Source organism: Mustela nigripes, chromosome 15 (genome assembly GCF_022355385.1).
Source record: "Mustela nigripes isolate SB6536 chromosome 15, MUSNIG.SB6536, whole genome shotgun sequence".
NCBI lineage: Eukaryota > Metazoa > Chordata > Mammalia > Carnivora > Mustelidae > Mustela > Mustela nigripes.
In genome coordinates this window covers 67,127,881-67,151,146 of record NC_081571.1, presented here as the reverse complement: position 1 = coordinate 67,151,146, position 23,266 = coordinate 67,127,881, and the positions used below count along the sequence as shown (strand labels likewise).

At 34.8% G+C, this 23,266-nt stretch overlaps 1 protein-coding gene across 3 annotated transcripts in view; it reads right to left on the bottom strand.

The window, feature by feature from the left end:
• GPC5 (glypican 5) overlaps window positions 1-23,266 on the bottom strand; it is a 1,430,236-nt gene that overhangs the window by 931,937 nt on the left and 475,033 nt on the right. For all 3 annotated transcript variants that reach the window (XM_059377522.1, XM_059377523.1, XM_059377524.1), the window contains exon 6: window positions 16,749-16,869. In XM_059377522.1, the coding sequence (XP_059233505.1) occupies window positions 16,749-16,869 (121 nt within the window). The remainder of the gene's footprint in view (window positions 1-16,748; window positions 16,870-23,266) is intronic.

The following is a 23,266-nucleotide window of genomic DNA, read 5'->3' as shown; positions in this document are numbered from 1 at the left end:
ACATCAGGCAGAGCAGCAGGCAGATGGACAGGGAGAAGCAGAATTCACGCAGAGCAGACAGCCCAGAAGTGGGGCTTGATCCCAGGACCCTGTGATCATGACTTGATGTGAAGGCAAACATTTAACCAACTGAGCCAATTGCATGGTTTTTTAATGCAAAAATATTGTGGCGTTAGCTTGACTGCTACAAAGGTGTTACTGTTGAACATTTCTGTTATTCAGTCATTACGTTTACTGTGTGCATGTTGCAATATCTTTAAAATAAATTATAACTATGTTCTAATTGAAGTAAATTATAGCACAGAATTTCATTAAATATCCTCTGGTAATTTGTTTTATATTCAATCTTAACTGAATGCCTTCTAGGTTCCTGAAAGTATGACTAATTCTCTGAAGCTAGATCAGAAATCTTAGTATAAAATCTGCAGAGTGCATCCCTTTATATTTTTATGATGGGAATCTTTTACTCTAAGCAGATGTGGTCTTACTCAGTTTTGTAAGCCTAGTACTTAGGAAATTTCGTGATCCATAAGACAAACTCGGTAATACTAGTTGAATAAAGTTAAGAGATATATTGTTAGCCTTCCTTCCCCCTACTTACTCAGAAGCATATCACATCCTAACTGTTACTGGTATTGTTTCCATAATATGTTCACTCTTATCAATGTCTTCCTTCAATCATATTTTGTACTCATCAACATACCTAGCACCTAATAGTACTAAATCAATGCTTATTCAGTGAATGAATGGATGGATGAGTGAATAAAACAGAACAAGAATTTTGAAACTGTAATCTAAGCTTGAAGGCATAGTATTTGTAATTAGATTGATTTTAAAGAGTTTCTCTTAGTATTTGATAATTGGAAAGACTCGTTTTCCTGTTTCATTTAAATTTTACATATAGTGATCAACTTAATGATAACTTTCATTTATTTCTTCGATAGGTATATAGCGAACATTTCTTATCTTTCCATGACCTCTGCTAGTCACAATGAGGGTACACACGTATATCCCATGACATAACAGAGACTGAAGTGAAAAGGCAACACAGATGATATTCTGCATTGAGGCTTGTTTTAAATGGATAACACCTGGAATATTTTTCCTTGTTATAAATCCAAGAAATGCACTGATGGGTTGAGATGCAATACATTCTAAGGTGTCAGATAAGGAGGTTTTTTTTAAAGAATACTTAAAATATGATACTTCAATGAATTAGCATGGAAACAGGACAAATTTTCTAGTTATGAGCATATTTGTGAAACAGACATTGAAAATTAGTTTTCTAATAAGGCTACTGTGTTCTTGGATGAAATATAATAATTTTGCTATCAATTTTCATCAATGAGAAAACACAGTATGGTTACTTAAATCAGCATTTAATGGGGCACCTGGGTGGCTCAGTGGGTTAAGCCTCTGCCATTGGCTCAGGTCATGATCCCGGGGTCCTGGAATTGAGCCCTGCATCAGGCTCTCTGCTCAGCAGGGAGCCTGCTTCCTCTGCTCTCTCTCTGCCTGCCTTTCTGCCTACTTATGATCTCTGTCTGTCAAATAAACAAATAAAGTCTTTCTAAAAATAAATAAATAAATCAGCATTTAAGTACATAAGTAACTTGCTTTTATTTGCCGGTGACATGTTTCACATATTTTTAAAAGATTTTATTTATTTATTTGGCAGACAGAGATCACAAGTAGGCAGAGAGGCAGGTAGAGAGAGAGAGGGGAGGAAGCAGGCTCCCCTCTGAGCAGAGAGCCTGATGCAGGGCTCGATCCTAGGACCCCAGGAACATGACCTGAGCTGAAGACAGAGGCTTTAACCCATTGAGAAATCCAGGTGCCCCCACGTTTCACATTTTTTAGATGGGGAATTATGAAATGTAAACTCCATACATTTTAATGGGTACAAATCAAATACTAATTCTCAATCAAATAAATGGGTACAAATCACATACCTAATTCTTAAGAATTAGGTTTTCAGGGGTGCCTGGGTGGCTCAGTTGTAAAGCGTCTGCCTTGGGCTCAGGTCATGATCCCAGGGTCCTCTCCCACTCCCCCTGCTTGTGTTCCCTCTCTTTCTGTGTCTCTCTCTGTCAAATAAACAAATAAAATTAAACAAACAAACAAAAAAAGAATATGATTTTCATTCCAGGATCTGTTAAGGGCCTTAAGAACATATTTTCCAGAAATATAAACTTTTCTGATGTGATTCTTTCACAAAAGTCTTGAAAAGATTTTCTTATCATTCAATTAAAAATGAATGTATACAATAGAAAGTCCCTAGGATCAGGTAAATTTAGCAACTATCTTGTTTTGTTACATATCTAGTAAGTTCAAATAAGACTTTTATAATTAAGAGCTGACAAACCCATGTGCTTTTATAAGATAAAAGGAAAAGGAGTGTGAAAGGGAGTTAAATTACATTTCACCATCTGTTTAATGAGTTTTCAGCCTTGTTTGATAATAAATTTCCAGATAAAAAGTTTCAAAATGATCATTTTCAGAAATAGTAACTGACCTGCCTTGTAAAAGGTATATAAATGCCTATTCACACTCATTACTATAAAACTTGTGATTTGTTTTATTCCTAATGAAACCGATTAACTTTCCATCATATCAGAGTCAAAACGTAATAAATGCAGAACTTATATTCATAAGACTGATCACATTTCTTAAGGTTATTATAATACATATTTTAATTTTAGCATAGAACTTTTACTTAGCTTAGTTTTTAATGAATCTCTGTAGAGGATTTCTTTCACTTCTTCAACATCGTGCGCCTAAGAAACTTTCCCACTAATCCCCCATGACCATATTCCTCTACTGTCAGCCTACTTTCGAGATGCTTTTACTGTTCCAAAACTATAGGGGGCCATCTGGTTAAGTGCTCCTGAACTGCAAGAAATATATCCAGAAACTGCTCTGTTCTGACAAATTACATCTTCAAAGCACATTCATAAAATGGTATTTAAGTAATTACCGAATACATTTATTGAGTCTGCAAAGCATTACAGACTCTTAATATACCTGCAAGAAGTTGAGAAAAAGCATGAGCCAGTTAAAAATTATGTATGGCAAAGGAATGCTTCAGAAGATCTGGAGAATTACTTTCTGCCTGCCAAACTTTGGGGTGTTTGGAGTCAATTTCTGACCATTGCCAAGAGAGGACTGTATATAGTCCAGAAAATCATGAATAGCAAGAGAAAAGCTGAGCTGTTTGGAAAGCCTTCTGAACTACTATGACCCTAGGAACCCAGAGCTCAATGAAGGTGGTAGAACTATGAACTCGAATTAACATCCAGAAAAAAGGGGATACCTGCGTGGCTCAGTTGGTTAAGTGGTTAGTTAAGCTGGTGCCTTCAGCTCAGGTCATGATCACAGGGTCCTAGGATCTAGCCCACATCCTGGCTCCTTGCTCAGCAGGGAGTCTGTCTCCCTCTGCCTGCCTCTTCCCCTGCTTGTTCTCTTTCTCTCTTTGTCTCTCTCTTGATCTCTGACAAATAAATAAATAAAATCTTTTTTTTTTTAATCCAGAAAAAGCTAAAGAAGAGGTTTCTCTGGAGATTTTATCCAGCACAAAGAACAGCCACATTTAAGCCAAAAAAAATCAGCAAAGTTTGTGAGATATGGCTTAATAACTAGAGTCAGAATAGGAAAACAAATTTAGGGTCAGAATAATAAATAACAACAGACTAACCAAGATATCTGGGTAGAGGGAAAGAGGCCACTGTTGGTATTATCTAATATCCCAGTTTTTTAATTCCTTGATTTTTTTTTCCTCTAAAGAAGTGCTCTCATAAGTCAGTTACAGAGTGCCAAGGAGAATACAGGAGTACACATGTTCTTTGTCAGAAAAAAAAACTGAGACATAATGGATAAATGGATAACCAGGACTTTAAGAAAAAATATAAAATTGGGTTTTTTTTTGCAAGTAAAAATAATAATAATTTGTTGTTGTTGTTTTTATTTAAATTCAATTAGCCAACCTATAGTACATCATTAGTTTCTGATAGAGTGTTCAATGATTCATTGGTTGCATACAAGTCCCAGTACTCCTCTGATCACATGCCCTCCTTAATGCATATTACTCAGTTACCCCATTCCCCATGCATCTACCTTTCCACAACCCTCAATTTATTTACCAGAGTCAAGAGTCTCTTATGGTTTGTCTCCCTCTCTGATTTCTTTCCATGCAATTTTTCCTCCCTTTCTCTATGTTCCTCTGCACTATTCCTTATATCCACATATGAGTGAAACCATATGTAAATTATCTTTCTCTGCTTAACTTACTTCACTTAGCATAATCCCCTCCAGTTCCAACCATTTTGACACAAATGGTATTTATCCTTCCTCATGGCTGAGTAAAGTTCCATTGTGTATATGGACCACATCTTCTTTATCCATTCATCTGTTGAAAGCTATCTCACCTCCTTCCGCAGTTTGGCTATTGAGGACATTGCTGCTATGAACAATGGGGTGCATGTGTCCCTTCTTTTAATCACATCTCTATCTTTGGGATAAATACCCAGTAATGCAATTCCTCGGTCATAGGGTAGCTCTATTTTTAACATCTTGAGGAACCTCCATACTGTTTTCCAGAGTGGCTATACCAGCTTGCATTCCCACCAACAGTGTAAAAGGGTTTCCTTTTCTCTACATCTTCACCAGCATTTGTTGTTCCCTGTCATGTTAATTTTAGCCATTTTAGCTGGTGTAAGGTGGTATTTCACTGTGGTTTGATTTGTATTTCCCTGATGGCAAGTGATATGGATAATTTTTTTTCATGTGTCTGTTAGCCATCTGTATGTCTTCTTTGGAGAAGTATCTGTTTCTATGAGGCTAGGATTACTTTGATCCCCAAACCAGACAAAGACCCCACCATAAAGGAGAATTACAGACCAATATCCCTGATGAACATGGATGCCAAAATACTCACCAAGATATTAGCAAATAGTATCCAACAGTACATTAAAAGGATTACTCACCATAACCAGGTGGGATTTATTCCTGGGATGCAAAGGTGATTCAATATTCACAAATCAACCTATGTGATAGATCACATTAGTAAAAGAAAAGACGACAACAACAATATGATCCTCTCAACTGAAGCAGAAAAAGCCTTTGACAAAATACAGCATTCTTGATTAAAACTCTTCAAAGTATAGGGATAGAGGGAACATACCTCAATATCATAAAAACCATCTATGAAAAGCCCATAGCGAGTATCAATCTCAATGGTGAAAAACTGAGATCTTTTCCCTTAAGGTCAGGAACATGGCAGGGATGCCCACTCTCACAACTATTACTCAACATAGTACTAGAAGTCCTAGCCTCAGCATTCAGACAACAAAAAGAAATAAAGGGAATTCAAATTGACAACAAAGAAGTCAAACTCTCTCTTCACAGATGCCATGATACTATGTGGAAAAAACCCCAAAGACTCCACCCCAAAATTGTTGTTGTTTTTAAAGAGAAAATGAAAGACCTAGAATTAACAGTTGGAAGAACTGAAACAATGAGGAGTATATCTGTGGGAAGAGTAGATGTCAGGTTTGTGTAGAAGAGGCGAGCAATTAATTAGCTAATGAGGCTGGAGATGTGGAAGACAAGATCATGCAGGTCCAGATAAGCCATGATGTAGGGTTTCTCTTTCGTTTTTACAATTATATTTATATTTATCAGAGTAACAAACACATCTAGTAGAAAACTGAGTAATACCAAAAGGCTTATGTTAAGAAAAGATAGCATTTCTCTGCCAAGCACTTTATATACCGGTTTCCTGCTCCTATAAACTGTAATAATCAACCTGATTAATTTTCCTAGCATTAGCCTTACACGCCTATGCAACTTTTAATAAATAGGCAGTTTTTCTGTTTCTTCATTGTCAATTCTTGATAATAGTTACTGATTTTCCATAACACCAAATTTCCATTCCTTTTTGTCATCCAAATAATAGAGCTTTAGCAAAGTTTTGATTACTGTAATGTTTACAAATACATTATTTACTTCAGAGCTAGTGTATCATGATTATATTTCTTTTCCAATAAAGCTTTTATTCCACCATAATCTATAATTGCCATGATATCTATTAGTTACATAGCATGCCTTGCATCTATCACATCTTTCTATGTATGTATCTTATTTTTTCCTTAAATGTTTTAGCAGATCTATCAAATGCTGAATTATTTCTTTTCCATACATTCCAAAATATCACTTTAAGCTGAATTCTTTTCCTTTTTAGCTTACAAATTTCCCTGCCATAGTCAACTTTTCCCTAAACTGATGTTTTCAATATAAGTTTCCTAAACCCCATTATCTTATTATTTCTTGATCACTCCCTTTGCCAACAGCTTTCTACAAAAGGTATAACAAAATATGTATTTGTGTACGCTTACTAATCTGAAAATCTTTTAAATTTATTCTTATACTTAATAGCTAGTTTAGCTGGGTATTGAATTTCAGGTCAGAAATGAGTTGTCTCATAATTTGAAGGTATGGCTTTTCCTTTTTTGTCTAGTATTCCTGTCAATAAGAAATTATAAGTCTAACAGCTATCTTTGCATGAATTTCTGTGTTTTTTTTTTTTGGTTGTTTTCTTTCACTGGAAGATTTTAATATCTTCTTTTCAGTATTCAGAAATTTCACAATTATTGTGGATGGTGTATGTTTCATTCATTGTGATGGTCACTTGATAGGTTCCATTTGGAGTCTCGACTCCTTAATTCTGAAGAAAAATATTTGATAAATTTCTTCTATTAGTTTGATTCTCTTATGTGAAATTCTTATATTACTTGGATCTCCTGGAGTGAAATTCTAATGTCACATCACTTTATTATTTTCATTTACTATTTACAATTACTCTTTGGTGTGTGTGTTGTTATGTTTTAGGATACTTCCTTGGTTTTATCTTCAAAACCCTTCCAATGAGTTCAATTTAAAGATGTTAAGGAAAGACATGAAGATCCCATGGTGGAGTAATCAGAAACTTGGATGGGAAATCAGAGAGGGAGCACAAAGAGATGATCAAAGGCATAGATAAGTAATATTAAATGCTCAAGAGAAATGACAACTGCTATAAGGCTATTAAGTTCTGAACAACAAGAAAAAGATAATTAGTGAAATTAGCAAGAGCATTTCAGTGGAATGATGGAGGCAACAATCAGATCATAGTGTGTTAGGGAAATAACAATAAATGGGTCAGCAAGTAAAAGGGGAAAGACTGATAAAACTTCAGAGACATTCAGATATTAAAAAAAATTATTTGGCACAGTATTAGCAAAACTATCAAGATCAGGCAGGATAAACCTTCAATATTCTAATAGTTATTGTCAGCATAAGAGACTATTCCATATACAAATGAATATTGATGTCCAAAAAATTAATGAAAAATATTTGTTAATATTTTTATGTAAATAGAGTCACACAATGTGTGATCTTTTGTGATGGTTTCTTTTACCTATCATGTTTTCAAGGTTCTTCTATGTTGTAGCATTTTATTCATATCCATATCCAAATGCTTTTCACTACTGAAAAAGGTTTCATTTTATGGATATATAATATTTTATTTATCCATTCATCAATTGATGAATGTTTGCGTAGTTTCCATTTTTTGGATATTATGAATGATGCTGCTATCAAGATTCATGTACAGGTTTTTGTGTGGACACATATTTTCTTTTCTCTTGGGTATAAAGCTGAGAGTAAAATTTCTGGCTCATATGGTAACTCTATGTTTAGCCTTCCACAAATCTATCTAATAATCAAAGTAGTTGCATGAGTTTACTTTCCACCAGCAGTATTTGAGAGCTTCACTTTTGGGGTGCCTGAGTGGCTCAGATGTTAGGTGGCTGCCTCAGCTTAAGTCATGATCCCAGGATTCTGGAATCTAGCCCCACATCTGGCTCCCTGCTCAGTGGGAGGCTTGCTTCTCTCTCTTCCACTCCTCTAGCTTGTGTTCCCGCCCTCACTGTGTCTCTCTCTGCAGTCAAATGATCTACCACTGAGCTATACCCCCCACTGTGTCTCTCTCTGGCAAATAAATAAAAATCTTTTTTTTTTTTTTTTTTTTTTTTTTTAAAGAGCTTCAGGGGCACCTGGGTGGCTCAGTGGTCTAAAGCCTCTGCCTTCGGTCAGGTCATGATCCCAGGGTCCTGGGATGGAGCCCCACATCAGGCTCTCTGCTCAGCAGGGAGCCTGTTTCTCCCTCTCTCTCTGCCTGCCTCTCTGCCTACTTGTGATCTCTGTCTGTCAAATAAATAAATAAAATTTTTTAAAAAATAAATAATAAAAAATTTAAAAAGAGCTTCACTTTCTCTACATGATACCACACGTGATTTTTTAATATTTTTGATTATATAACAACAGATGTTAATTAAGGTGACTATAGACATACAACGAGTACCTACAGAAGATGGAATTTAGTGATATGCCTTGTCCTAACTCAAAACTCGCACTCTTTAGTATATTGCTGTATTGTGGCCAGTGTGTTTTACTGAAATAAAAGGGATTTGTTTTGTTTGGGGATTTTTTTTCTCTTTCCTTTTCTTTTCTTTTTTTCTTTTTAGGTTCTTTGACATTACTGAATGGATAGATGTAACTGTCAAAGGCATCATTTTTTTCACCTTTTCTAGTTTCTGATAATATAATGCCATACACTTATCTTATAGATTTCACAATTCCTGAAAATATTTAAATCCCAGTAATTTCAATTTTTTATAATAAATCTGAATTTTTGTGGGAAGTGGCTATAATTCAGAATGTCATTTTTTTAAATAAACCACATTTCTTGGTTATATTTTAAACAGAAAGATTAAAAGTCTTAGCCTATAAATGGCTAATCACCAAAATATAAAGTGTAAAATTTCTAGTGTTCAAATTCCTTTGATGTATTTGACAAACAGAAAACCTGGTAGATAAATGGTGCAAATCTTAATAGGTAATAATAATATGTAAGATCAGCAGCAGCCAAGTGAATATAAAGTAAAATATTATCCAACATAGAACAATCACATACACTCCAAAAAAAAAAAAAAAAAAATCAATGGCCAATCCAAATCCTTTCATTTCCAGTTGATTGTACACTAATTGAAATGGTTGGTTTTATGCTGACAATTGATTTTTTTAATGAAATGGACAATAGTGAACTCAGTGCATTTTACTACACACTCCAGAAAGCAACCTTCCATTGAATTTACTCACACCAACTAATTGCTAAATTAGATGGTCATTCAATGTTATTGAGCACATTTCAAATACTTTCGTCTGAATCAGAAGATAACTAAATGTGTTTTGGTTACTACTGCACTGCTAATATAAAATCACAGGTGTCTTTCTTTCTGGAATTTTAATATGGTAATCCTGGGGACATGACACTGCTGTGTCACGAGATGAGGACGAAGGAGTAAAGGTGCTGTGGTGAATTCCCTGAGCAAGAAAAGGAGTCTGTAGAAGTAAAGGAAATCCACAGAATCAGCTGACATCCCTGACTAATCAATTATGATTGACTGGTCCTGCATCTCTGCAATAAACTCATTATTACTAATAAGAAGTTTCTAAAATGTGAATTAGAATAAGTATTTTCATGAAAAAAGCTTAGATAATTTTCAGAATTCAGAAACTGACATACTAAAAATCTTGTTTATTTATTTTTTTTATTTATAGACACTAACCTTAAAACTATCCATTATGATTTAAATCAGAACCTCTGCTTTACTCTATCACAACTCTAAAGTTACTATTTATCATATCGGTATTCTAGGAATAAAATGGGAAAAAAGAAAAGAGGCAATTTACTACCGCCTTTTCCGACATGAAATAAGAGAGTTCTCATCTCTGCTTGAACCCAGTAGGTTGTGATTATTGAAATACATATTATAAAATGTCTATATACTTTGTAGTTTTAAGCAAATGATTATGATTATTGCTTTTTCTCACATTTAAAAACCAAATTTATTTTATACATGAAGACATATTTCCAAAGAAGTTTTAGTCTCTATAAAAATGAATATTTAATAGAAACTGATAATATCCTCTTATGTATTGGAATTATTAGGTTTGAAGAAATAAAATGTTACTTAAATCTAGTACTTTTAACAACACTGTAGCGTTTATTGGTTTTGCAATAAAAGAATTATAGAAAATTGCTGTGATATTACTTTTTATGTTTCATATTGAAAGTAGGTAAAGTAATTTCTGAGCAGTGGGTCATTATCATTCATAACTAACCATACTCAGCAGTTAGGCTTTTAACTGCTGATATCATTTTGGTTTTTTGGGTTTTTTTTAGGAAAAATGATATATGTTATTTAATCTTTAAAGATAAGCTGCTGCAAAAATTATTTTTTGCTGACAACTTTGCCCTAAACAAACTTAGTCAATATCAATGAGAAGTTTTAAAATAAGTTTGCTAAGAGAAAAAGATCTGAATTAAATTTTTCAATCATATCCTCAGTCAATATACTAAGAAATCAAGTATTATTTCTAATCTATTATCAAAGGGCAATTCAGTCTAGGAAAGTTCATGTAAACTCTTTAAAAATTCTCCTTTTAGAAAATTCCTCACTAGCTCTTGACTGTGCCATACTCAACACGGGTAATCTTCAATGGTACAAGCACTGTCTCCCAATAGTGGGGGCTTTAAAATGTAGGAAATTTCTGGAATGTTGACACAATGGCTTCTCCAGAGAAAGGGGCTGAATGACAGCCCCTGTTCCTGTTCCTGTTTCCAACTCACAAGGATTTACAGAGCCAGTGAGGGGTCTTTGAAGTGCCTGAGATATTCCCTGAGGATGAAGCTATAATCCCTAAATCCCCATTTACATCAGATCTCCAGAGCAACTTTTTTTTTTTTTTTTTTGGGTAGGATTTAAAAATAGAACACTTTTCCTAAACAATGAAATAAAATTAAAGTTGTTTTTGCTAAGCCCTTTCTTTAGGAAGCCTTGAAACTAAAAACTATTTTCCAATTAAGATATATTTTCGCCATACTTGGGAGTACCCACAGGTACTATCAGCTCAAGCTAACATGCCTAAAGGACTATCTAAAGGAGTACTACCTTTGTCTTTAAAATTCCATGTGATTTTCCTACCACCAATGTGTGGTCACTGCCAAGTTCCCAACTACACCCTCCACATGCTGTGAAAGTGGACAGATATCCCGTGCTTCATGTGTAAATTCCTGCAACTTTTTTGGATTAAAATCTAGTAGTACTTATTAAAATACTTAAAATTATCAACTGGCCAATTCTTGGTTATAACATCTAAAAATAAAAGGGGAAAAAGTTGTAAAAAGATTCATCTTTGGGAATATTCCTATTAGCAGTATTTGTTATTATGAAAAATGGTAAGAACTTAAATATCAAAATTTAGTTTGGTATTACATAAAGTTATAGTCTTTCCATATGATAGAGCCAAATACATGCACTAGCAATGATATTGCAGAGTATTTTCTGCTATGGAAACAAACATGTTATATGTTGTTAAGGGAGTTCTTTGGGACACAAAACTAAATCACTCTTTGATCTCATTTTGTTTTATTTTAAAAAAGTCAAAATTTTTATCTAATTGTATGTATAATTAAGTACAGCAAAAGCCTACAAGACTTATTTCCTGAGACTGCTTGCTGTTTTAGATGTGTTTAGAACATTTATTTTCCACATTTTTTGTAAAGTTTTCTAAAATAATAAAATTCAATTTCTTAAAATGAACATTGATTATTCTTCAGCAAAAGAAAAGTTAATGTTATTAAATACATTGTCTGTCCTACACCAACTGTCTAAGTAGGTACATGGTATCACATACATTTAATAAATGTTTTCTCTGTTCCTACATTTTTGGAATGCACATCTTTTGTATGATTCTGCTTTTTTATATTCTCCCCTAAAATTTTTGCTGTGCATTAATTCTCCAACAAGAAGGCGAAAACCTCATAGTCCACAACTTAAGTACTATCTAACACTGATGCTCCCAAATACATTCCTTCTGCTCTGTGGCTGCCCCCGAGCTCTGGATGTTCCTCTCGGGAGTCTGAGGCATTTCAAATGTTGCAGAACCATAACTAATCAACCCCAATAACTTAAACCCCAGACTTGCTCCATTTCCAGAATTCCTTGTTTCATTTAATGACACTATCACCCCACCAAGAGTAGTTCTTACCCTTGTTCTCTCCCTCTCTATCCCATTTCCAATCCATCAACAAATCTTAATTAACTCTCCTTCCTGTATTTATGGAAATCTCCTGGCTTCTCATGGTGACCACTCTTCTTAGTCTAGTCCCAATCACCATGATCTTTTGCCTTTGTTGCTTACTTCCTCTATTTTTGCTCTTCTTCTACTTTGGTCCATTTTCCTAAGTGAAGACTAAATTATCTTTATGAAACACTAATTAAATTATATCACCTTCTCCTGGATAAAATCTAAACTCTCTGCTAGGGTCTACCAAATTCCCCTTAATTCAGAATATATCTCTCTTTCTCTCTCCTTCACTCACTCTACTGTGGCCACATGCCCTTCAGTTTTTCTGTGAATACAATAAACCTATTTCTACCACAGGTCCTTTGAACGTAGTATTCCTTGTGCCCCACACACAGTTCTCCCGGATTTTTCAGATTCCCTTCCTCTCTTTCTTCAGTATCAACCCAAACATCCCCCTTTTGGTGGCCTCCATGGGGACACTCTTCTTAAGTACATTTTCCTACCTCATACCATTTTGTTTTCTTTATATTTGTCAGCTACAGTTACTATACTTACATATTTTTTCCTAGAATGTAAATCTCATGTGAACAGAGTTGTATCAGCTTTGTTCACCGCTTTAACTTGAGTGCCTCATACAGATGAAGGTCCATAGTAGAAGCCCAATAAGTACTGATTGAATATTTGAATAAATTAATTATTAAGACTTTAAATTGTAGGGGGAGACAAACCATGAGAGACTATGGACTCTAAGAAACAAACTGAGGCTTTTGGAGGGGCAGGGGGTGAGGGTTGGGTGAGCCTGGTGGAGGGTATTATGAAGGGCATGTATTGCATGGAACACTGGGTGTGATGCATAAACAATGAATACTGGAACACTGAAAAGAAATAAAATAAAATGGGAAAAAAAGATATTTAAAAAGTACCATTTTTCAAAGCAAAGTTCCTACCCACTTGTTTAGTGACTGTAATTGCAGAGGTTACATGGTAGAAAATGAGGTGCCGCTCAATGACAGGCCAAAAAGAAAGGTGTTTGGAGGCTAATGAATGGAACCAATTTTTGCTAATAAATGTGGTTGGCTTCTTTCCATATATTTAACAGGGGAAAAGGACAAGAGGAACATTAGCTTATCCTTATGATGACAGATGTCATTTTCACTGTTAAATGCACTTAATACCCATCACAATAAGAAAGATGGAATTCTGTGGAAACATAAATAAGTGATCATCTAAATCTACAGATTAGATTCTGAAATATATTCCTACCTTTACTTCCTCCCTTTGTCTCACACTCCTCCCAAATTAAGAAGTTATCGCTTATAGAAGACAATTTTCTGAAACTTTTCAGACCTGACACTGTGCTAGGTCTTTATAATTCCTCCTTCATAGTGACAGTATAATAGCCATCCCCACAAGGGCACACATGTATGATTAGCAGTCAGAAGTCTAGCAAAATCAAAAACGTCTCTTCGTCTTCGGGACAGCTGGTTTAGGAGAGAACATGTTCTAAGCCATTAAAGGTGAATATTTTCACGACACCTGTACAAAATGACTTTCTGCTATCTTCTCTACAGACCTAAATTTCAATCCTCATCCTATAGCCTTTAAGAGATAGACCTCAAAGGTAGCATTTTATATCATATCCTTTTATAGTACTGGAACAAAACTTGAGCATGAATAATTGGAGATCTGTACACTCATAGAAAGATGAAAGAATTGGGTTCAATTTAACACAGGAGCTAAAGAAAAAAAGGGAAAAAAAAGTGGGATTATTTCCCTCTGCCATCTTGAAAAGGATATGGCTTTAAAACCAATGTAAGAAGAAGACAGTGATGTTCTCTTGGATGGGTCACATACCAGCAACCCTCTACCTAAGAGTTTTTATAAACCTTTATATTTTGATTATCTACTTATTTCTTTGTGAATATGTTTTCTTGTATCTGTAGATACTTTCCTATATAGCAGCTCCAGCCTCATTACTTATAACAAGGTTTCCATCAGCTTTCATCATGTGTATGTTTCACAAAGTTTGAACACGCACCTACTGGACAAGTGTATTTACATATTTCTACATTACACACATGTGCCATCGCATTGTCATCTATTTTACACACTTTCTTACAAGCGAATAAATTAACATAATGAGATAGCATAAATGGACACTGAAGTTCATTTTTCCTTCCTGCCGTCCAGTGGACCGGTTTGTGCACTCTCTGGGGGAATGCTTAGCCCACTTTGGAGACCACTAAGATTTTATCCCAAAGAGAGGAACCAGTTCTCTTGATCTTATGAGCAATGTGCACTAGAATTTCGAATAGTCTATATCTGCATACCTCATTATACCATGTTACAGTGCACGATGCCATGAGGTACCAGAGAGACCAGGCATTTGTTCCTCCAGCTGCAGGTAATGCTGTTGGCTGCTGGTAACTCAGAGCTAAGGTAACACTCCCCTGCCTTCACCCTAATAGCCCTCATCTAATTACTGGTCTAATAACCCACCTCCTTGTTTCAATTCAGGTCAACTGGAAAGTGCTGTCCTAGCTTCAGAGTTCTTCTTCTGGATTCAGAAGAAGATTCCATTATTACTGCAAATATGGTTCAATTGCTTTCTCTCTCTCTACAGTGCTACTTCCTCCAGTCCTTTACTGACTGCAAAGGCACCCTGCCAGAAATCTCCTGCACACAGGTCTTTGTTCCAGAGTCTCTCATGTGTTGAGTTCCTAAAATATTGTTTATTGAGCAATTAGCAATTCATGTATTAATATAATATCCTAAATCTTCCTGAACCCCCATTAGGTTCTCACTGAGTCAAGATTAATTTCACCTAGAGGTCTTCTTTGTTCTTCTTACTATGGAAAATCAAGGCTCCAAAAATTGGACAGGAAGAGTGACCTCCTTCTTCTAAATGCCTAAGTGACATTTACTGATGGGCTTAATATCACAGCTTCTGAGGACAACAGTTCTCCATCCAGATCTTAGCCATTCTGCCCCCAGGCTGTGGTCTAGCTCATTCTGTTCACTCTGATGCTTCCATCAATGTCACTTCCGCTCCTGACACAATCCCAATACCTCTCAGGTTCAAGAAATGCTAGAGCACTTGGCCTACTAGCAGTATAAGGCAACTATCTACTTTACCTGAGAGGTATCTCTCTGAGAGAATTGGTTTAGCTCACTATGAGGTTTAACTCACTAGGAGTCATGACATCACTTTTCTCCTACACTTTCTCAATGGAACTTACTTTTAGTACTGCCATCGAGGGTGACAGCTGTGTTTTCCCAGCGCACCAGTCATAGAATAGCCAAAGTAATCACTATTGTCTACTGGAAGGGGGAAATCTATGGTATTGGATATAGCACCTTTAATGCTTACATTTCTTCTGATCAAGACACAGACTTTCATAAAAATGGAATCCTAAGAAGTGGGCCTACATAAACTCAAATTTTGCAGAGCATCTATGAAAAGCGTAACAATGACTCTAGTTTGTTTTCTTTTGTTTTATTTTGTTTTAGAGAGAGAGAGAATGTGTGCCTGTGTGTGTCAGGGGGAGAGAAGGGTGGGCAGAGGGAGAGAGAGAATCCCAAGCAGGGTCTGTGCCCAGTGTAGAGGCCCACATTAGGCTCAATCTTATGATCTGAGATCATGACTTGAGCCAAAATCGATTTGGATGCTTAACCTACTGAGACACCCAGGCACCCCTAAAGTATTTTAGTATTCATAAAAACTCAGTACTGTTTAGGTATAGTTTCAGATATAGAATATCAGAAATAAGAATCAACTATCCATCCAAGACTTTACTTAGAAAAAATGAAAATATATGCATAGATAAATTGTTATAAAAAGATAAATACCTAGAAAATAGCCCTTCTTAGCCCAAACTCCAATAGATGAAGAGGGAGGGTTGCCATTACAACATGTAACATAATATTTGATTCTAATTAAAAGATTAGTTCAATAAATGCTCTTTTGATAGACATTTACATGCTTCATATGCTATATATTAAAAATAGTAGTACACACTTGATTACAGTTTATTAAGGATAAAACACAAGTATTTCATAAATAGTCATTAGGTAGATTGTAAGATAACATGTAAAAGGTGATACAGGAAATAAACACAAAAATGCGTTATTATTCATTTATGACTTACCTTTTATTAAAACTGGAGCAAAAACCCTCACAGCTCAGAGAGTTACCTGGAAAGTGACTCCAGTGTCTCCTATGGTCTGCGTTTTCTCTAATTGTCACGGCAGTCCCCACGTCTAACTTCATTCATTGGAAAAGAAGCTTCCAAACAAAGATTTTCACTATACTTTGAAATTGTGAGTCTGTGGCTCCTTTTCACAGATACAGACTGCTCTCCATTAAGATACAACTGTACATTGATTCTATACGAAAATTTCTCAACAAAATATTTCTAAAACTCTCGATATAATTTATTCAAATAATCATGCTTAGGTAGGACCATCAGATAGGATTAATAGATTTATCACATATAATGGAAAGCAACCACTTATTATTTACCATTGGTTATACCAATAAGTAGGATATCCGCACTTACCTGAATAACATGCTTCAGTTTATCAATAATTTGATTTATCACGGGATCAGTTCCTCTGACTTTGACTTCAGGATTTCCAGATTGGGCTTTGATTCCATTGCCAACCACACGCTGAGTATAGCTAACAGAATGAAAAGTGGAAGATATAAGACTTAGTGATCTTCCAGAATATTACAACCACTTGAACATACCTGAGCTCAGAATCTTGCTCTTTTAAGAGTGTACAATATATTTTTTTTTTTCTTGGAACAGACCCTGGTCCAGCTGCACCATTTTTTTTTTTTTTTTGGTAAAATGCTTACCATTCAAATATAAACTATTCTAATGTTTCTCTCTCAAAAGATGTAACCAAAAATTGATTGTGTTTTAATATTATTTATTAAAAATACTAAAGAAAGCTACTATCCATCCCACTTCATCACCAGATCTTGCTGAATTACACATATGTCTGAATCCATATTATCTGGGTCAATTTACTTTATTTATTTATTTATTTATTTATTTATAAATGTTTTATTTATTTATTTGACAGAGATCACAAGTAGTCAGAGGCAGGCGGGGCGGGGAGGGGGGCACAGAGTTGGCCCCCCACCTGAGCAGAAAACCCAATGCAGGGCTCGATCCCAGGACCCTGGGATCATGACCTGAGCTGAAGGCAGAGGCTTAACCCACTGAGCCACCCAGGTGCCCTCAATTTACTTTATTTTATACAATATATAAATGAGTCCCAATGTTATTTTTTAAATATTGGACTATAAAAGTCAAAACTATGAACATCATAAATAACTAAAACTGGCAAAATATTTTGCAAGCAGAAAAAACACAATCTTTCATCAACATTTATCTGAACTAGTAAATCATGTTGTATGTAATAGGGGGTCTTCATAGGTGGTTAAAGTCATTGCAAATTACTATCTTCCTAAAATGATAAATTAGATTCATCAGTCACAATGCTAGGAATAAAGGAGATGTTCAGTATGCTATTGGAATAGGTAGAAGGAATGGTATCTGCCATGTGAGAGGTTAGGGATCAGGTGACATCCCAGCAGGAGAAATGGCAAAGGCCTAAGAATAACACACACAGGGAAGAATAGCTAGGGTTCTATTTACAAAGAGTACAAATAGGGAAAAGTAAGAGATAGGAGGCCATGCCCTAAACATTCCATACTCTTTCCATTTAAGACTCTCCTCTGAGTCATCTGTTTAAATAGCAGCCATGATAAAGTGGCCTCAGAGACTTTTCAGCAAGCATTTTCACATTGCGCTTAATGTAGTATTTCTTCCCTCTATTTGAGCAGAGTATCACAGCTATCCACATGAACCCTCTGGACTTTCCACAGCAATGGAAGCTCTTTGAAAAGGTGAAAAGAGGCTCCACTGTTGAGAATATGGCCATACAAAAGAAGTTTTAAGGAATATCCAATTCCTCCCCAAATTCTGCATGCCCAGTGATTAATTTCTACAAGTGGGTCAAACAATTACCAACTAGATCCTTCCAATTAAATGATGGAACCTTTTTAAATCGATAATATCAGTTGCACGTGACAAAAATAATGATATTAATATAACTTTTTTATTTTTAAAATAACCTTAACCCACTTTTTAAAGCAGAAATAGAGGGGTATAGAGTTAAGTATTCCAGTATGTATTAATGATTTGGCAATATATACCAATAACAATAGAAGAAAATCAATTACACAAATCTATTTTTGTGTAATAATATCATTTACTTAGAAGGAATTAAGTAAACTATAAATATTAAACTTTTCTTAACTCTTCTGTAGCATTATTATATTTTTCTTCCAAATATTTCAAGCAGATTGCACAAGTGGCTCCTTTATTGTATTTATTATTAATAATGATGAATAATATGAATACATAAGTGGACAAATGCATGTTTATGATCCAGGCATTGTTTTAAATACTTTCATTGGAGTTTGTCAGTTTATTCACATGATAATCATTTGCTGTGGGCATGAGAATGTGCCTATAGACCTCAAAGTACAGGAAATTTAATTGTACCCACAGCTTTTCTCTGAAATCTATTTCTGCACCTGCCCCCAACCTATCACTGTGTTCAGCAGGGATACTAATGCAGAACCATCAATGGAAGACAGAGGCTCCTCTGACACCCAAGTTTGTCTCAGGATTCCCTGAAACCTTTGCTAACCTTTCCTCGGGCTCTAGGTCATGCTTGAATGCTTCTGCTCAAATTTCTTACCCCTCCCCTTCACTCTGGGTCACAAATGCTTCTTGACTAACAGCTTTACCAGCCTTACTCATTTCCACCCCATTTGCTTGGATAGGCATTTCCCTTAATAAAACCCTCTTGTGTTTAATTCCTTTTTGTAATCTGCTTCTTGGAGAATCCAGACTAATACATCATACAATATTTATATTATAAGGATTCCCACTCTACAGATTGGGGATCTAGGATCTGACTATGTTCAGTATCTTTCCCAATGCAACACTTTGTTAAGTGCGCAGCAAGGGTAAAAATCCAGGGAACATGAGTTCTGAAATACAATCACTCAATAATTATTAATGAAAACTCTTGAAATCAACTAATATAATCCGGAAATACAATCAGTTTTGTGCAAAGCATATTTTTCTTTTTGTAATTTTTTTCCTGTAACTATAGCATTTTCAAATATTTTACTACTTATAATTAGAAAAGGATATACTATTTTCTTAAATAATCACAATGAACAGTTGTATACTGCCAGCTAAAGAGTGAAGTAATGCCTGATAGAGGGTTGAAATAATAGATGGCAAATTTTCTATAAGATTCCCCTATTTCTCTAGAAACACAGATATAATATGAGCAATGAAAACTTAGTCTCGTCTATCAATTTTAAATACAGTAAAACTTTACACAATAAAGGTTTGAGCTCTCTGGGTCCACTTATACGTAGATTTTTTTTTTTCAATAAATACAGTACTATAAATGTATTTTCTCTTCCTAACTATTTTCTTAACAATATTTTATTTTCTCTAGCCTACTTTATTGTAAGAATAGAGTATATAATACATATACAAAGTATGTGCCAATTGACTGTTATTGGTAAGGCTTCTGGTCAGCTGTAAGCTATTTGTAGTTTCAGGAGAGTCAAAAGTCATACACTGATTTTTGACAATGCTCCTAACCCCCACATTCTTCATGGGTCAGTTGTAAACTACTTTGGTTGCATCTTGGTTTATGTACAGACCATGAACTTTCTTTCAAGATGCAGGAATGTCATGTCACAGTAATCTGAAGAACTCCACACTTTTTATTATTAACTGTCACAGTTGATAGCATAGATGAATTTTATCGCAATTACAAATGATCAAGAATCTCATTCCAAACTAGTGTATTATTCACTAGTTCAATATCACTATTCTTACATTATTACTTAAATAAGAAAAATACTACAACATTGCATTTAAGATACTTCAAGTGAAAAATCACCTTTAAAAACCAGTTTTTCTTTCCTTTTTTTTTTTTTTAAATAAGATTAAGAAGAATACAATGCAATAGCAATACATACATATCAGAATAGTTTAAAGGAAAAAGACAGATGATACCAAGGGTTGGCATGGACGTGGACCAGTTAGAGCCTTCTCTCGTTGTGAATGAGTGTGTAAACCAATGTAAGCCACTATTTGACATGTATACTAAAGCTAACAATCCCAAGGTCCTGGGGATATACTCAGCAATGTTTACTGAAAGGTATAAGAATGCTCAGGGAAGTATTACTCTAAATAGCCCCAACCGGGCACCTGGGTGGCTCAGTTGGTTAAGCAACTGCCTCCGGCTCAGATCCTGGAGTCCCAGGATCAAGCCCTGCATTGGGCTCTGTGCTCAGCAGGGAGTCTGCTTCTCCCACTGACCTCTCTCCTCTTATGCTTTCTCTCTCTAATAAATAAACAATTAAAATCTTTAAATAGTCCCAACCAATGTCCATAAGCATTAAGATGGGAAAATAAATGGTAGTATATTTATATAATGATATACTATATAGCAATGAGAATGAATGAATTATAACTATATACAATATCTTGTAGATTAATGCTGAATGAAAGAAGCAAGGTATAGAATATACTCTATGACCCCATCTATTAAAGTTTGACAATAAATCAATGTTCTAATTCACCATAAGTGCTACTCTAGGATTGAAGTGGATTTCTGGGGTTCTAGTAATATATTCCTTGATTTGGGTCCTGGTTACACAAGAATGCTCATTTTGTATGAAAAAAAAAAAAACTGAATTGTACAGTTAAGATTTGAATATTTCATTGTTTGTCTGTAATTTCAACCCAAATCAAACAGTTACATTAAAAACTCTTCATGCTCTTTGTCTTAAAATGTATACAACAGACATATTTTCACTGAACTCTGTATAAATAAAAGATCCACACAGGTATTTTTAACATGGGCTAAATGCTTTTGTCATCACTAAATGAGTAATTTAGGATCTTAGTTTGATATAAAAACTTACTCCCTGCTGTCTTTACTTTGCATGCAAAATATATGGTTTCTTAATCAAATAAAAATTTTCTAACAAAGACTTTCTGAGTTTTTTATTATGAAATTTTAATAAATCATTAATCACATTTTCCTCCTAAATGTACCGGTAATGGATAAAACATTTCAAGGATCCCTACAGAGGTTTCTTGACTTGAAAAATTACTTGCATTTCAACTAGAAGAACGGAATAAAACACACATCCAAAAAAAAAAAAAGAGGTACTTTTTTTGTTAGAGAAGTAATAGACCCACCATCTGGGCTTATTTCTTCTAAGCAGGTTAGGTAATAGATGACAGCAGTTTAATAGGAATACTCACTCCCCAAGTACAACTTGCTTTTCATTAGTATGGAAAAAAGGCAAGCCCTGATATATTTACATTCTATAAAGATGTTTTAAAATGATGATTAACAAGATTCCAATTCTCTTTGTATTCAACATATGAAATATTAAAAAGAAGTGCTAATAAATCCACACAGTATGTCATTAGGAAGTCATTTCTCCTGACTCTACCAACATTTCTTATTGGAAACTCATGTCATGCCCTACTAGTTGATACTAATTTCACTTTATTTAGAATGCAGTTGAATTTGTTTCAGTTTCACATCAAAAGTATGGTATATTGACATGCACTTATACAATGTCAGGTGGAAAAAGTATTTGGGATCTGACCCTGGAATTCATTACAAAACCCTTAGAGTTGTCTGTCTTAGAAGTCTTTGATAATGTCACTGAGACAGGATATAAGAAGGATATAAGAACTTTAAAATTAAGACAAAATGAGTAAAACACCCAGACATCATCACCATCTCTGTTGGAGGTTAAAGAGTGAGAATGGGGGCCATGCTGGTGGTAATAGTTATAGTAGTACTAATGGACATTTAATTTCTTTGCCTAATGCTTTTTTGTATGACTTGGCTAGGTGATTATATATTAAAATTCCTTGAGTTTCCAGAGTTTTGAGTCTCCTAAATCTTAAGAAGGCATAACACTGGAATGTCTTTGGCTCTGGCAAATACTGTGCTATCTTGGGTAAAAAGGTCTGGGAAGAATATTCTATGTATTGTATTGATCAATGAACTTCTTCAACAACAAATTTTCCTTTCAAACCATTTCTGGGCCTTCCTTCCTTGTTCTGGCAGCAAACATGAAAGTTAAGTACCACAGGTATTTTTGTGTGTCAATCTGTCCCAAATATTTGGGTGACACTGGACACGAGTGTGGCTCTGTGTACATGCAGCTTCTATATAACATTTCTCTTCTACAGCAAAGGTCTTAATCTTTGAAATCTCAGAATTAAAAGAAGTCATATGATTGATTTTATGTGCCAGATTTATGGGAATTACCTTTCACGGTAGGTAAGAGGCTTACAGGGGATTTAGAGAATGGAGACATCTGTAGAATCGATTCAAAATGATTAAACTTTTTGTGATCGCACTAACTACTTCTGTTGTGGAGCCACAAACTATTTTTAAGTTAATCTCCACTATTTACTTGGCTTTATAATTACAGATAAATAGGGTCTTAATTTGAGATGTAGGTTTCTGAACTTAAATAATAAAGTCAAAATAAATAGAATTAATAGAGACCTTATTACAGTATTTATTATTATTTATAGACAATTTCCTACTGCAGATATTGTATTTGTGATATCTTATGGATAATACTCATTAACATTATTTTAATAAGGTAATGCCATGCTTTATTTAGTAGCCAACAGAGAATGTTTAGATCCCTACAATAAATAAAATATGAACATGTTTAGAAAGATTTAGAAAATAAGAACTCATTAAAGAATGGTTATTAATCAGTCTTCATCCTAACTCTTCGATTGGCAAGGCATGTATTTGTGCTTGTCAGTTCAGGCAGGGGAATCACAAGGAGGCTGTTTCAAGATACTTTATATGATGAGCGGCTGTGTGAACCTGAAAAATGATATTTCCTCATGAAAAGCCAGTTACTACAAAAATTAGTGGTGTTTAAGGGGCTCTCATTTCAACAAACATTGAC